Consider the following 17,520-nt stretch of genomic DNA (forward strand, 5'->3'; position numbering starts at 1 on the left):
GAAAAGAGGAGGTATAGAAAATCAATGTAAAATACTGAGAGGCTGTTTGTTTTTTTGTTTTTTTGCTCTTGCTTTCTGTTACATGGAAATGTATATGTTCATGTGTATAGTTAAAAAAAAAAAAAACTGGGAAAAAAGCGTCATTACATTAAATTGAATAGGACTACACACACTACATTGAGGAGTAGGCTACCGTTTTCTATGTAATATGTTTTGGAATATGATGATCTAACCCTAACTTGACCAGATCTGTCAAACAAAAATTATGGATCCAGTTAAACATTTTCCCTGCAATACCCATACCTATCCAATTTAACTAAAAGCCTTCTTTCCTCAACATATCATAAACATTCTCCACACATCCAAAAACACTCCTACTAGTACTTCCTTGTTGACTTGAGTCTTCTTAATATCAGACTCCAGACATAGTGCCGAATCCATAGCACATGACTTGACATAATAAAACCATTCTCTCCATAATCTTGCACAGATTAGACACTAAGGCCCCATCCACACTACTGCGTTTTCGTTTAAAAACGGAGACTTTTGCTACGTTTGCACCTCCCGTCCAGAGTAAAACAGCAAAAACGGAGACCCAAAACGTAGAAAGTTTAGAAACGCTGCCGACCCGTTTTTCGTTTTGAATCTCCGGAGGGCGTTTTAGTGAAGACGGGTCAAAACCATAGACTGTAAAAAATATGGACAAAGCGTCTGTGAAGTCACCCATAGACTTTCTGAAGAACGGTTTTGAAGCCGTTTATGGGGGGTATGGGCGGCGCCATCTTGGGAAATCTTGGGAAATCCTAACCCCGCCCACCATCTGACACTCAGCTTGCTCTGCTACTCCGGTTATCTCTGTGTATATTTTAGGCAACGAAATATGTTATAAAACACCATACTAACTCTTTTCGTTTTCATTTAAAGAAATCTTAAACATTATAGCCACACAAATGTGGTTCAGGCAACGCGTATTGATTATATTCACTGCACATAACGTTTGCCTATTTATAAAAAAACTAAATATAAAACACAAACCTGCCTCTTTTCGTTTTAAATATAATATAAAAATATTAAACATTTTAATATGGTCCAGGCAATATGTGCATTTGTACTAAACAACAGATTTTGCAGTAAACAACATTATAGATCATCTTCGTTGTATTAAAATTTAAAATGACAAAACTCAACCCAGTCTCTTTTTGTTAAATTTCAGTTTTATCAATATTAGCCATTATAAAAGTATAAGTAAAAGGTATAAGAAGCTATACAAATAAAGCAAACAATTCAGTCAAACATACAAAGTCAGCGCTCTAGTCTAACCATACAACGGTAAAGTTAAATAGCTTATAAAGTTATGAAACTTCCCCTCAACCAAAACGATTGGCCAGGGAACAAGTTATAGATTCACAAAACCAAAAATCGCCCGTTAGATATACACAAGACGAATTATACCTCATGTTTAACCACTACAGAGACGCCAGGGTCAGCGGCGAACGACTAGCCGAGGAAAAGCTGTTCCAGGCGGGGTACATGCGCCGAGCGCCCGGTCATCATCGCTGGATCTCACAACTAGATAAAATTTTCATAAATCTTTAAATAAACCACAGATTTGAGCTTTAAACAACTACATTCTCGCCTGAAAAACTCTTAAAACTACATTTCATGATACAGAAACAGTAGTATTATATTTCTAATGTGTTAAAAAATGGCGCTTCTTATGTTGTCATTCTCCAGTTGGCGCAGCCTAAGCTGTCAATCAAGCTGTCAATCAAAGTTAACCACGCCCTTATGTGTCATACATTTTATATTTAAATACTATCTAAACTAACGAGTTAGAAAAAAATTCACTACCCTCACCATTGTCAGGCACTCGGAACCCATCGAAAAATACAATAAAAGTCCATGGGACCAACCTGTAAAAACATGAATTTATGCTGTGAAAACGGACATTTTAACATGGGGGCTATGGACATTTGCTCCCTTTTGGGACCTTCCCCTAGCGGATTTTCGATGTAGGCCTATTGCAGTTTTTCGCACTTCCGGGTAGGCTTCATTTTTCAGATGAGAATGTTGCCCTTTGGTCAAAACGGAGGACTTTAGAAACGATGACGCAGAAACTAACGCTCGGCTCTATGATTGGGTGTCATCAGTCATGGAGTATACACACAGGTAATATTCAGTACCAGTAAACTCCACCCGCTGGAACAGTTTCTTACAGTAAGAAACTGCCGCGGCTCGCGCAGTAAACGCGTGCATGCTAGAAATAGAACCGACACCTATTTTTCATGCGACACGCAAGCATGTTGGAAGCGTTTCCAGGCAAAATAGAATAGGAAAAGATGTTTATATGTCATTTTGACACAAATACATATTAATAAATGATATTTTGATGTTTGAAAGCATTTTTTCTATGTTCAAGTCTATGTTTGAAAGTCTCTAGGTTTACACCGGCACGCGCATGACCAGTGTTGGTGAATGGTCACGTGATCCGCGTTTTCAGTCGTTTTAATGTGGACGGAGATCAATTCTAATACGCAGCTAAAACGCTGGTGTGGACGGAGATCGTATTCGTTTTAATTCTCCGTTTCTAAACGAAAACGCAGTAGTGTGGACGGTGCCTAAGGCAATAGGTCTAATTAGCTACTGAATTCCCAGATAGCAAAATCTTCCGGGCCTTTTCTGGATTCTTCTGGCATTTGTTTGGTTTGTGTTCGATGTTGGCAAATGGATGGCAACCCTGAAGAGTTCCGGAATCGGTGGTGGCGCAGCAGGAGGTGGTGGAGGGAGGGGCATTATTTTATGGCTCTCTTCTGGCAAATATGAAACATGCCAGATTCAACGTATTTTTCAGTTGCTGGTGTGGGAGTGATTGTGAAATGACTTAAACAAGTATTTCCTCTCCAGTTTTATCATAATATATATATATATATATATATATATATATATATATATATATATATATATATATAGCCTCTAATGTACAAGGTTGTCTTTGTCATAAGTTTATTAAATTACACGAAGTACACAATTTTAATAATAAATTAAATTTTACTGAAATCATATACTTGACATAATAAAATAAAAACTGATACATGATATTTAAATATGTAAAAACGAACTTATTAAAACATTTGCGATTTACCCTTTGACCTTGCTGCCGCGCCATTTTAAACGAAGTCGGACAATTCTCATCCTCAGAGTCAGTAGCTACCTGAACCGCGCTGAGGTAAAGTGTGTTGCTTAAGCTGAACTATGCTTTATTTTTAGTAATTCCATTTTATATCGTGCAAATAGCCAGTTACCTAATAATATTTTCTGTTGTAGGTGGTAAGTTCCGTGTGAACTGGCATTATATGATATGAGAAGCATTAAACTGTCCCGTTTTTTAACTTAGTTGTAACGTTACCGTCAGCACTTTTAGCAAGCTTTCTAGGTTTAACCGAGCCCGTTTCTCTGACCAAACCAAATGTTCCTGTATATTTCCTGACAGAGATTACACCGGTGACTATCGGAGCCAAGTAAAAGTAAGGTAAGTTGTGTTCTGTATGTTTTTAACTTTTGTTCTATTTTTGTTTTATTATTATTATTATTATTATTTTGCGTAGGCTATGTAAACTTCTTTTATCTGCTATAAGTAGTTTTTTTTTTCGCACCCTAACGTTAACGTGCCCTCATGAGCACCAGGCAGATTGTCATGGTAGTTTTAGTCTAGATGACAGGAATTTTATGTGAAAATTGCATATGTCGTATGGATATTAAGTTTGTTGGTATTATAATAGCATATGCACATTTTTAAAGTATTCAATGGTTGTTTGAAGAAATCCGTTTAAAAGCCACTAGCTACTTCGTGTCTATTCACACCGCATGGCGTGGTCAAGATGGCACCTGTCGTTCTTCTGGCAGAAATTTTCCCGCTGCATTCTGCCTAGGCCTACAAACGTTAGTGTAGCGCTACATGAGGGATTCGCCAGCCTTATTCTAAATTTGAGTTTGACATGTTTTCTATTTAGTTTTGGGCTTAAAAAAAAAAACTTGCCTTCATGAGATCAGGCGAAGTTCGTGTTGTTTAAAAAACGATGTACCACAGCCTTCTTGTACCCTGGAAACGCCAGAGTTCTCGCAAGAGCACAATTTGAATTGTCTCTGCGAGACACAATGGCAACCCATACAGAAAAAATATATTGAAATATATTTTAAAGTGTCAAAAATATGTGGCACAGGCCTATATTCCAAATATATATTAAATTCCTATATTAAATTCCATTTAAATATATTTGCATTGTTGTTCACTTATATTTATCAGTTTGAATGTAATATATTCTGAAATATAACAAAAATATACGATGTTAAGTCTGAAATATATTTACATTTATAACATGTAATGTAAAATTTAAATGTCAACTCAAAAATAGCTGAACTCTTTTAAATAAATAAAAATGCAAAAAAAAATTTTAATGGTTTTTGTTTGTGAATGTTAATTTTTAAATTTCAAAATATATTTCAAATTAAACAATTTGCAAAAGTTAAAACATATATGAATATATATGTTGTTAGTAAATATATTGACAAATATATTAACATATTTAACTAAAATATATTTATTGGGCCAATTTTGAATATTTGCATATATTCTGAAAATATATTCTGAAAATATATTTCTTGTGTATGGGAATGAGTAATGACGCACGTTACTTTTGCCACTTGTATCGCGGGGAGCCAATCACATTGGTGTATCTGATATAGGCGGTATAAGATAGCTAAACCGATGTCAGTCATAGTGTTATCCAATTGCGTCAAAGTCCGTACGTTTTTGTTTTTCGCCTCGCCAACAAAAAATGTCCTTTCCCGTGTTCATTGCATGGTTTCTATCTTATTCCACAATTGAGCCTGACAGATTTTTACATGCAGTAAAATTGTCAATAAGCTGCAGGCTTCAACATGAAATATTTTTCATTACCTTTTCTAAGTATTTTTGATTTAGAGCTGTTTTATTTGCTTAGTGTAACATTGTATGCAAATATCTGATTTCAAATTTCAATTCAAATAAATCAAATGAGCGGTGGAGTTGTTTTTTATGTGACTAAGGTTTACCCTACAGTACAGCCTAGACTACTGGGGACATACACTGTTCAAGACATGCATACAAAGAGCTTTCTCCTCTCTTTTCTCTCTAAATAAATCAGTAGCGTTAACAAATGTCTGTGTTTGGTTTTCCCCAGTTCACAATGGAGCGGTCCCAGTGGAGTAACATGCGCAAGCGAGCCATAAAAAGGACAAATGACAGAATTTTAGAGGTACAAAGAAGTCTTTGCACAGGTGTTGTAGAGCACAATGAGATGGTAAGTCGTGACGTTGTGGACACTGAGATGGTGAGTGAGGATGAGGTCTCTGAAGATGATCATGAGGAGGAGGAGGATGATGATGATGAGGAGGATGAAATTTCTCCTCCTTTAGATTTGTCCACTGCTCTGTCTGGCTGGGCTGTTGAGTATGGTGTATCATTAGTGGCATTGTCTGCTCTTCTGTGCATCCTTAGAGTGCATCACCCCTTTCTTCCAAAGGATGGGAGAACTCTTTTAAAAACGGCAACCAAGTACACTCTGGAAAGGTTGGCTGGTGGGGTGTTTTTCTATTTTGGTATTTTGAACATGTTTCGCAAAACATTTGAGTATTTGTCGTCCAAATTTCCAGATAGAAATGTGTTTATGTTGCAGCTTAATTTTGATGGATTGCCGCTATTTAAGAGCTCGTCAACTCAGTTCTGGCCAGTGTTAGGCATGTTGCGTCACAAAGATTATGTTTCCAGCAGGCCACTGTTAATTGCTTTGTTCTGTGGTGAGACTAAACCCACTTCATTGCAGGAGTATCTTGGTGCCCTTGTTCAAGAATTGACAATGCTGAGAGAGGGATTTGTCATAGGCTCAAAAACCTTGTTTCTGAAGGTAAGTTCGGTCATTTGTGATGCTCCGGCTAGAGCCTTTATCAAACAGGTGAAAGGCCATTCAGGTTATGCAGGATGTGATAAGTGTTTACAGCCAGGTGTTTATGCTCATCACCGCATGACATTCCCAGAGGTAAGTGCTGCTGATAGGACTGATGAGTCATTTGCGAGGGGCACAGATGAGGAACACCACACAGCAGTTTCCCCCCTACTTGAAACAGGTATTGGTATGGTCAGTCAGTTTCCTCATGATTATATGCATTTGGTTTGTTTGGGAGTAATGAGGAGGCTCTTAGATTTGTGGTTTGGCAGTTCTGGCCCTCTTCGGTGTCGTCGTTCAGGTCGTGACATGCAGGAGATCTCTGAAAAGCTGGAAAGTTTGAAGGCATTCGTCCCAGTTGAATTTGCTAGGAAGCCAAGGAGTCTGGCAGAAAGACTAAGGTGGAAGGCAACTGAACTCAGGCAGTTCCTTCTGTACACTGGTCCTCTTGTTCTTAGGGGTGTGTTACCTGAGGAAATCTATAACAACTTCATGCTGCTGTCAGTTGCCATCTCGATTTTAGCCAATCCCCGCCTTTGTTCAGCTCTGAATGGTTTTGCGAAAAGGTTACTTGTGTCATTTGTGGAGCACTTCAGTAAATTGTATGGTCCTGAGTTTGTTGTCTACAATATACATGGGTTAATTCATCTTAGTGACGATGTAAAGATTCATGGTCATTTAGATGTGATCTCTGGGTTTCCATTTGAAAATTACCTGTGTACATTAAAAAAAATGATCAGGAAACCACACAGCCCTCTAACTCAGGTGATCCGTAGAGTGTCTGAAGTTCACAACCAAAAACCTAGCGTTGAAGTTAAGTGGCCAAAAATGCAAGTACATATAGAGCATAGAAATGGGCCTGTACCAGACTTGTTTGAAGGGGATGTTCTACAATTCAAAGAACTGGTAGTGAATGATGTGCACGTCAGAATTACAGAAGGAGACAATTGTGTTAGAATCAATCAGATCGTTGCTTTGGTGGAAAATATTATTGTCTATAAAGACCAGGAGTACATCATCTACCGTGAATTTGCAAAGATGGAGACATTCTTTCATTACCCAGTTGATTCTCAAGAAGTAGGAGTTTTTGTAGTGTCAAATTTGTCTTCAGATTTAAAATGTACAAGGCTGAATGACGTATTAAAATATTTCAGGATGCCATTTGGGGAACAGGGCAGTTTTGTTGTCTTTCCCCTTTTACATCTAAAATAACTTTAAATTCCCCCCCTACTAGGGCTGGGCGATATATCGCACAATATTGTTACGCGCATCTCGTCAGTAAAGCCGGTTCCTTGATTAGTAGTAAATCACCATCACCTGCTTTCAGATGGAGCGGTGTTAAATTAACACTCCTGGGGCTGGGAGTATATATATGAGTCCACACTCAAGAGTGTAAAGTGTTAAAATATGAGTGTTAAATTAACACTCAAGAGCGTTAAAATTAATTAGATAATTAAGTGATTAATTTAGTGATGATTGAGCATTATTGAAGACACCTGATATAAACAAGCAGAATCACTGAAGGAGAAAATCACAAATTGTAAGTTACCATTGTGGTGATGGGTGTTTGCTTTAGTTGGGCTCTTGACCCTTATAGGATTACTTTAAATTGTACTGTTGTTTGTCTGCTGTTAGTGATTGATTTATAACAGTCAAATGAACAAAGTAAAGTGTGATCTGATAGTGTTTATTATGTTTTGGCATAATCATGCTGTGATCTAAAAAATGAAAGTTATTGAGATAGTTTGATTTAATTTGTTAGCAGCCGCTCTGTGATTCTACAGCATATGATTATCAGTACTTCACTTATAATCTAAAATATTTAATAAACTTTGTTCTGATCAAAAGACTTTCAAATAAATTCATTTAGAAACAAAGATATCATGGCAGGTTTCAGAGTTTAAATATAAGACTTAAAGACAAAGTAAAGACAGGCAAAGCCATTTAAACTTACATTTCATTTAGGCCTTTAAGTTTAAGGAGAACTCTGGTCAATTTTAACATTGAGCTCATTTTTTTGTAAATTTGGAGTGCTGTCAATACAGAGAACAACGACAAAAATCGGTGTTGCCTACACCGTGTTATCCTCTTTTTAAAGTTTTAAACCTGCTTTTAGCCTCTTAACATCCTTGATGTGTCATTACAAGTGCCCAGCCAATGTGAGTGATTCCTTCAGAGTGAACACGCGGTGAATCTGACTGCAGTAGATGTGAAAGATATGGATAAAAATGATGTTATTTCAGCCAGCGCTCATACCTGTATTTATTTCCTGTTTTTGGTCGAAGTCCACAGTAATCGATTGTCGAGTTAACGCGCATAGGTTTAGTTACCTATGATCATGCGCGTGAACTCGACAATCGACTACTGTGGACTTCGACCAAAAACAGGAAGTAAATACAGGTATGAGCGCTGGCTGAAATAACATCATTTTTATCCATATCTTTCACATCTACTGCAGTCAGATTCACTGTGTTCACACTGAAGCAATCACTCACATTGGCTGGGCACTTGTAATGACACATCAAGGATGTTAAGAGGCTAAAAGCAGGTTTAAAACTTGCCCTATTGAAGTCAACAGGGTGCAAAATTTAAAAAGAGGATAACACGGTGTAGGCAACACCGATTTTTGTCGTTGTTCTCTGTATTGACAGCACTCCAAATTTACAAAAAAATGAGCTCAATGTTAAAATTGACCGGAGTTCTCCTTTTAGAAATCCTTTATATTATATAAAAAATTCTGGGCATTTACGCAGAATCACAGTTATGCTGTAACCAACAACATAAATCGAAGTCAGAAAGAAGGATCTTAATGAGTTCAGTGATCAAGTTCAAATGATGGTTGTCATAATATAACCAACACCATCAAATCACTTTTTTTCTTTGTTCAACTGGCGGTTATAACTCAGATACAACAGCCAAACAAAATCTAAAGTAAACATATAAGGGTCAAGAGCCCAACTAAAGCAAACAATGATCGCCATAACGGTGGCTTACAATTTGTGATTTTCTCCTTCAGTGATTCTACTTGTTAATATCAGGTGTCTTCAATAATGTTCAATCATCACTAAATTAATCACTTAATTATCTCATTAACTTCAACACTCTTGAGTGTTCATATACACTCCCAGGAGTGTTAAATTAACACTGGAGTTTTTGCTGTGTACAAAGAGCCGTAGTTACCTGACAAGCTGAGCCATTTCGCATTAATTATCGCTGGCGATACATCCGCGATATGGCTCAGCTTGTCAGTTAACTACGGCTCTTTGTAGTAAATGCCGCTCCATCTGAAAGCAGGTGATGGTGATTTACTACTAATCAAGGAACCGGCTTTACTGATGAGATGCGCATAACAATATCGTGCGATATATCGCCCAGCCCTAACCCTAACCCCAACCCCAATTCTCAGTGTATTTCATAGTGAGCTTCATTAAGACAAATGAAGTGGAGGTGGTGCCAGATGTGTGGGTAGAAGGAGAGGTTTGTAAATGGCCGAACTACAAACTCGATGCCATGTTGAAGGCCATCAAGAACTCTGAGATGCCTAAGGAGACCTGGACAAGTTATGACATCAGGGTTCTTTATAAAGCAAGTGAGTGTTCACTTTAATCCATTGTTCATGGTTCAAGACTAAATCAAGTCACCTTTTTTATGTATTTCTTAATTTAAATGTAACAGTGACACTTTATTTGAAGGTGTCTACATAAGAGTGAGCCTTATTAGCATGACCCACATCATGAACATTTAATAACACTTATATTCATGACTGGTGTCATTAAGTGTATTTATTTGTTTTTTGTAATGTAAAGTTGACACTGGGATGCAGACATTACAAGAACCGAATGATTTAATATATAACAATCATGATCAAATCTCACAACACTAATACCGTTTTGGGTAAAGCTTTGTTTTTCACTTGGTTCCCATTCTTGACAGGTAGCTTTAGTGAGGCAAGGTTGAAACTTCGCCGGGCAGAAGATGACACAGACCTCCAGTCAGAAGCAGAGGAGGGGAGGCCAGAAAAAAGAAAAACCAGGTATGTTGCAAATCTGCTGAATCCAGGATAATGTGTGTTGCACTCAGATTTTGCTCAGTTTGTCTACATAATGTTTGTCTTGAAACTGAGGGTGTATTCGCACCAGGAAAGTCCGATAGTTCACTTGCTTTGGTCCGGACCAAATCGAATGTTGATTTTTATTTTTTTTTGTTTGGTACGTTTCGCTTTCACACTGCTCTTTTTGCAAGTGAACCAAAATGTGTAAACAAAACCACACGTGTGCTAAGGTCGTCCATTCATTGGACAGGAATTCTCAAGCAGGGAAAAGCAGGAAGTGCACAAACAGGCTCAGCATGGAGATATTTCGTAATGTAATATTTGTTATTTTACTGATTTGGTGTTATTCTCTACAAACGCAATATGAAGAAACGATGGTATAGATAAAAGCCAGCCCGCACTGACAATTGATTGCTTGGGTCCTTACATGCGCTTCGTGAGGCACACTAGCTGGCACACACACGCAAGATCTCTCACTCCCTCTCTCTGCCGTGCGCACGCTCTTGCTCGCTCGCTTTAGACACCATTATGCCAAAATGTCCGTTTTGTTAAGTATCCTCATAAGAGCAGTCAAATAAAAAGGCGCAGTTTTCTGCAGTTGGGTCGGTTCATGTTCACACCGTAAACGAACCGTACCAGAGTTCGTTTGGAACCGTACCGAGACCACCTCTTCAGCTGGGTCTCGGTTCGATTGTTTGGCCCGCACCCGAGTTCGATTGCTGTATTCACACCTGCCCAAAAGGTCCGCACCAAGAGGGGAAACGAACTAGAGTTTGATTCAATCGAACCAAACCAGGCAGGTGTGAATACACCCTAAGGCATGTAAAAAGATTTAAGCATTTAAGTTGCCAAATTTCTGTAAGAAGTAGCACTGAAAAAAATTGTATGTGGGGTAGTTGGTGAGAAGCCGTAACTGTGGGATTTAATTTACTTTAAAACCTCAGTTTTGTAGAGTTTTATTCATAGATGGGTCTCTTCATAGTAGGCAGTGTAAACGGACCTTTCATGGCTGTGGGGTTGTAAATAATTTTAGTTATTTTTCTCTCTTCAAAGACCAAACCAGCGCTTCCTCTCGAGTCAGGAGGAGTCTGATGAGGAGCCTGTGAAGCGCAAACCAGTCCTCCCTAAGGTGCCCTCCATTCCACCTCTGCCGTCACTGTTGCGTGACGCCATTTCCTCATCAGATGAAATATCTCCGCCAGCTAGTCAACTTGCCTCTCTGCAGCCGTTTCACGCCCTTGGACCTCCTGAGTCATCCTACCATCTTGCCCCTCAATCGCCTCGCCACCATGGAACTCCTGAGCCATTCCATCTTGCCCCTCCATCGTCTCGCCACCATGGAACTCCTGAGCCATCCTACCATCTTGCCCCTCAATCGCCTCGCCACCATGGAACTCCTGAACCATTCCATCTTGCCCCTCCATCGTCTCGCCAACATGGAACTCCTGAGCCATTCCATCTTGCCCCTCCATCGTCTCGCCAACATGGAACTCCTGAGCCATTCCATCTTACCCCTCCATCGTCTCGCCACCATGGAACTCCTGAGCCATTTCATCTTGCCCCTCCATCGTCTCGCCACCATGGAACTCCTGAGCCATTCCATCTTGCCCCTCATGCTGCTTCTGAGATGGACCTGCACTCTGGTGAGACCTTATGCTCTATTCCCATTTACAATACATTTCTATGTTATAGCTAGCAAGGACTGAACAGTTTTTAAAATGTTCTGGTTTCAGCATTACTACGAGAGATCATTGCCAAGCAGGAGGTGATGTGTGATATGCAAAGAAATCTGCTGCGGATTGTTCAGGATCTTTCTTCTACACCTACACCACATGGACACCACATGGACAGAAGTTTCCTGCCTTTGAGGGATGCTGAGGCTCTTTTGGCGCTGGACCGCGACATTAAGACAAAGCCAGAGAAGAGAAAGGACTTGGTAATAATTACTTTTATCATTAGTATTTGGACCAGATTTTTTTCTGAACTTTTTTTTCTTTGCATTTTTTTCTCCGCAATGAATATTCATATTTTCAAAACTTTTATTTTTTTATTCTTCCAGGTGCTGACACTGGGCCTTGCTGGGGGCGTGACCCTCAAGGACACTGTGTGGAGGGTCATGAAGATGCTTCTTCAGAATGACTTGGCCTGCAAAATAAATTGGACTGGCCTCCATGGCAAAACATCATTCCAGGGCCTAGAAGTCAAAAATGTTGTTACAGGTAAAAGTGTTGATTAGATGTACCAGACAACATTTTTAGGTTAATTTAAGCTTCGTAGTCACTTCGATGAGCTGCCACCCCTCAATACAGGGTGAATAAAGGCTCTTGGCCGCCTCAGTGTAGTGGCCACCGTTTTTAGAGGCAAATTCTTTGTTTGTACACAAAGGGCATAAATGCAGAGTAATGTCTTTGTTTTTCAAAATAACCATAGTCGTGTGAAAGGGATGTTAGTCTGTCGTTCGTGGTCAGACTACACATTATGATATACTGTAGTCTGGCTTGTCAGGCTATGTATAAATCTCTTTTGTAAGGTCTGTGCCTGTTTAACTCCATAGTGGTAAAGAAACTGTATGAACAAATTATGCTGTCCCTTTCCCTTAAGTCTGTCACACAAAGTCAACAGAAGAATGGGACTAAAAGGAGAACTCCGGTCAATTTTAACATTGAGCTATTTTTTTTGTAAATTAGGAGTGCTGTCAGTACAGAGAACAACGACAAAAACCGGTGTTGCCTACACCGTGTTATCCTCTTTAAAATTTGCACCCTGTTGACTTAAATGGGGCAAGTTTTAAACCTGCTTTTAGCCAATCGACAGTAGTCGATTGTCGAGTTCACGCGCGTGATCATAGGTAACTAAACCTATGCGCGTGAACTCGACAATCGACTACTGTGGACTTCGACCAAAAACAGGAAGTAAATACAGGTATGAGCGCTGGCTGAATTAACATCACTTTTATTCATATCTTTCACATCTACTGCAGTCAGATTCACTCGTGTTCACTCTGAAGGAATCACTCACATTGGCTGGGCACTTGTAATGACACATCAAGGATGTTAAGAGGCTAAAAGCAGGTTTAAAACTTGCCCTATTGAAGTCAACAGGGTGCAAATTTTAAAAAGAGGATAACACAGTGTAGGCAACACCGATTTTTGTCGTTGTTCTCTGTATTGACAACACTCCAAATTTAAAAAAAAATGAGCTCAATGTTAAAATTGACCGGAGTTCTCCTTAAACTTAAAGGCCTAAATGAAATTTAAGTTTAAATGGCTTTGCCTGTCTTTACTTTGTCTTTAAGTCTTATATTTAAACTCTGAAACCTGCCATGATATCTTTATTTGTTTGTTTCTAGAAGCCATTCGGAGAAATCCTGGATGCAGAGAATCCACGAACCAGGAGGTGGAGCAATGGTTGAGGCGTTGGTTGTATTTGGCTGGCGATCGAGAGGGGGGTAGAAGGAGGAGAAGCACAGTCCTCCACCACCAGCCACCCACCAACACATAACACATTAACACAAAGTCAGACACACACACATATACGTTCCACTTTGGCCCGTTTCTGGCCACACTTTAACATACACTACCGTTCATAAGTTGGTGGTCTTTCATGGTTTACACATGGTTTCAAGGTTTTACTAGTGATTTCTAAAACCATGCTTTGTATTATAAAAGTTTTTAGATTTTATTTTCTTACATTTTATTTGTATAAAAAAATGAATAATTGTAAATGTTTACCTATTTAGGTCATATGTTTATGTTGATTGAAAATAAACACTAATTTTCAGCAGTTATGGTTTCCTGGTTTGATTTATCTTTGAATTGCATGGTTGCTGTTGAGCGCCGATATTGAATATGGGCCAAATTAGTTATTTAGTATAATCTGGCAGAGTTGTGGCCTGTGCTCGGGAGACATCTGGCTTTTCAATGGCGATATTATGGCATGAATATGGGCCAATTTAGGGTCTTCTGGCTCTCGTCTGGTAAGACATTGGCATTTTTCTGGCAGCTTTCTGGCATGCTTTTGGCAAAACTGTTAGGGCCGGTTTTGGCCCTGCATTCCTCGCGGTATGATTGCCAAAACTAAGAACAGTGTTTGGGCCATAAAAGGCCCGGAACAATTTTGCTATCTGGGTTGTCCTTTCCTGGTTTTGCCACTGGGACAATTATCCCATATTTCCAACTTGTTGGAAGAATCCCCTTTTCCAAACTTTATTAAAGAGGCATGACATTATATAGAGATGTTCTTTCTCAGTCTTTTACTCTCTGGCATAAAGAAATCTCCAACCCAATACATATTCCCTGCCCGCCCCCTAGTGGCCAAGAATGACAACTAAAATAGGACACAGTTTATTGGAACATTAAAAAGAACGTGATTATGGGCTGGTTTCAGTCATTAATAGTCTTAAACACTTACAAACAAAAACAATGGACTACAGAAGGAAAGACAATAATACTGTTCAATAATGTACTGCTTCAATACTAGTGACTAATTTGGCCCCCTTTTTAGTGTATAAAAGTATACTTTTAAGTGTAGTAAACTTTGAGTACACAATTAGTTGTCAACTAAGTGTTTGTACTGCAACTATACAAAAAGTGAACATACATTTTTTAGTTTATGAAAGTACACTTTGAAGTATACTCTCAATATGTTTATACTGCCAGTATACATTTTCTTTAAGTGAACATAGCATCATACTTAAAGTGCACAAATAATATATAAATAGTAAACTTTAAGTATACTACTATGTTCCTATATATATTATACCTATTCCTATATACCTTTAACTGTAGCTACTTTAACTCTTTACATTTTAAAAATATTTTATTCTAGCTTCATCCTTCTTTATCAACACTTTAATGTGGGTAAGTTTCATTTTAAAAAGCAACATTTTATCAAAACGTAGGTTTTTTAGCTTTTAGTATGAATATGTTAGCCTTAAGGTTATGAATAAGCTGGCGTGTTTCAAAACAGTGACAAAATTCACATTTAGGAGATATAAGCATTCAAAACTTACAGTCTCTCACTCTTCCGCTAAAATACATCAATGATTTTAATAACATCACTGTGGATTTCAGCTTCTCATCACATCTTCTGTCCAATCAAATGCTCTCTAGAATATAAAGCTCCGCCCCCTATACTATAAATACCACCTGGCCAAAGCGACCGTTCACGCGTCACGGAGCAATATGGGTCAGAGATGTGTGTTCGGTTTATTTCGTTTTCCAACTGTACGTTGTTTAAGAATGAAATGGCTAGAATATATTCACAACTCTACTATTGAATCCAGCGTATCATCAGCGCTCGGATTCGCTTCCATGGTGCTGTCAAGTACGACTTACAGTCTGAGAGGAAAACTAAACGCTATTGGCTATTTGAAAAGGGGGAGGAGCCATTCAATATGTCCCGCCTCAGCCTCGGTTTCAGTGGAAATTACGTCAACGTATCATACGAAGCTGCGCTTTCCAATGCACTTCAGTGAGCCTTTAACCTTTCCTCCATCGACATTTCATTCAGTGATGTTAGGCAGTTTTGATTTATATATGCGGTCTAATGTTTGATGATCAAATTATTTTACATTTGTGTAAGCAATCTTCTATGACTTGTTTCTGCTTCTTCACCGGTGTTTTGATCCGGAAATTTTGTACTAGAAGATACGCAATACCTAACCCCCTATTGTATAACACTGAAAACATAAATAGCTGGAAAATTCAGTCAATGGCAGGGAAAGAGTAAAGTCGATTTTAAGTAAATTACACAACCAGTGGACAAGCCTACACAAAAAATCTGATACTCAGAAATAGAAACATATCTGGTTACTTCAACAACAAAAAAGGTGGATTCCTTTAAGGAATAAAGAATCATAATAAATCAAGTCTAGTTTGCAATATGATAGATTTGAACTTGATGCAAACAGCAACCGGTAGTGTCACATAACTGAAGGGAACAGACAGGTAAGTGGATAACAGGATGTTTATTACAACAGAGGGTGGAACGGGAGTGGGAACCAGGCAATGGTGAGTCTATGGCAACAGGAATATTCAGATGGTGACTTAGCTCGATGTTTAATGGATGTTTGGTTCTTGACAGGTGGTAGAAGAGAGGTGAGAGATAATATGCAATGTACAATATAGTCATTATTCAGTATAATCCACTTATTCTGTCTTCTGATTCGATAGCGTCATGTACAGCAATATGACTTACAGAGTATTAATTGTCTTTTAATTGACCTATCGGTAAGCCCCTCCCCTCGAACGCAGATGAGCCAATGCCAGTTGAGTATCAGTTGCACGGGGACCGGAACTCGGACATCTTTAGATTTCAGCATCGTAGAGAAACATTGGAAGATCCGAAGTTCTCATCGGTTTGATGGTGTTTATGGTACAAAAATGGTAAAACGATGTGCCTGGGGTACCAACGCTATCTCACGACCAATTCGTACGAATTCGTACGAATGATAAAAAGTTGGCTAATTCGTACTAATTCGTACGACCTCACTCGTACGAATTTGTACGATTTGTCTAAACCAACGTGATGGGTAGGTTTAGGGGCGGGGTCAGGGGTAGGTCATTCGTATGAATTCATACGAATTGGCCAATTCGTAAAATATGTACGATTTTGCAAAAATATCTCGTAATTCGTACGAGTCAGGTCGTATGAATTCGTACGAATAAGCCACCTCGTAGAATTTGTACGTTTTCCCGTGAGATCGGGCTGGGGGTACTTGTAACACTGATTCCAGGTATCCTGAGAGGATGGGCAATGGAATTTATTTTTACAGACTAGTGCATGATTGTTCATCTGTGGTATGCAGCAGGTTCACGTGGTGTATTAATCCAATGATGTGGGCGCAGTAACCTGGTTCCCTAAGGATTCAACCCAATCCCAATGAAGACGAAAACATTCATTTTCTGGCTGTCATACTCTCGTTAAGTTAATGTTAGTGAGTCCATGCTAACGTACAAACCTAAATAGCTAACTGTGCTCATGTCATGTACAATCTACATGTACATGACATGACATGTACAATCTACATGTACAATCTACAAGGTCTACATTTCAGTGCCTCTCCATATTAAACTGGTTAAATGTAAATTAATTGAATCTTACCCTGTGGTATATGAACAGTGTTGATCCTGGATGTTGTCATCTGCGATTGTGACGACCGTAACATGAGGCATTTCCCACTTGCATTGCGATCTGTAAACCCTCGCTTCCAAATTAATCTTGTTACTTACCATATTTATTTCAAAATCTTTTATATATCCTTCCATGGCATATTTAAGTCCCACTTGAATGCTCCTCGATGAGAGGTGGTCCTTCTGTGTCCAAAATTGATCAAAAACATCTTGGGGCAAGGTTTTCACACTGACAGCTGTCATTGTAAGACAGTTAGCAACTCGTTTGTTTGTCCGAGTACGCAACAGTAACTAAGGAGGGCAGGGCTTACCAATAGGTCAATTGTGCCCAACTGACCAAGTCAATGTGCCAAAT

General features: G+C 38.9%; 1 protein-coding gene across 3 annotated transcripts; it reads left to right on the forward strand.

Annotated features, from left to right (window-relative positions):
* Positions 1-2,095: 2,095 nt before the first annotated feature.
* Positions 2,096-13,815, forward strand: LOC311297175 (uncharacterized protein). 3 transcript variants are annotated; one of them, XM_084419357.1, is made up of 8 exons: positions 2,096-2,169; positions 3,491-3,524; positions 9,388-9,570; positions 9,915-10,014; positions 11,086-11,675; positions 11,766-11,968; positions 12,092-12,251; positions 13,382-13,815. In XM_084419357.1, coding segments are annotated over exons 2-8 (1,389 nt in total). In that variant the 5' UTR covers positions 2,096-2,169; positions 3,491-3,523; the 3' UTR covers positions 13,534-13,815. The 3 variants fall into 3 exon arrangements, with proteins under 3 accessions (XP_084275483.1, XP_084275482.1, XP_084275484.1); XM_084419356.1 differs by lacking the exon at positions 2,096-2,169 and adding an exon at positions 3,183-3,226; XM_084419358.1 differs by lacking the exon at positions 2,096-2,169 and adding an exon at positions 3,183-3,226 and having other exon boundaries at positions 13,385-13,660.
* Positions 13,816-17,520: the final 3,705 nt, after the last annotated feature.

This window comes from Rutilus rutilus, assembly GCF_951802725.1.
Source record: "Rutilus rutilus genome assembly, chromosome: 9".
Lineage (NCBI taxonomy): Eukaryota > Metazoa > Chordata > Actinopteri > Cypriniformes > Leuciscidae > Rutilus > Rutilus rutilus.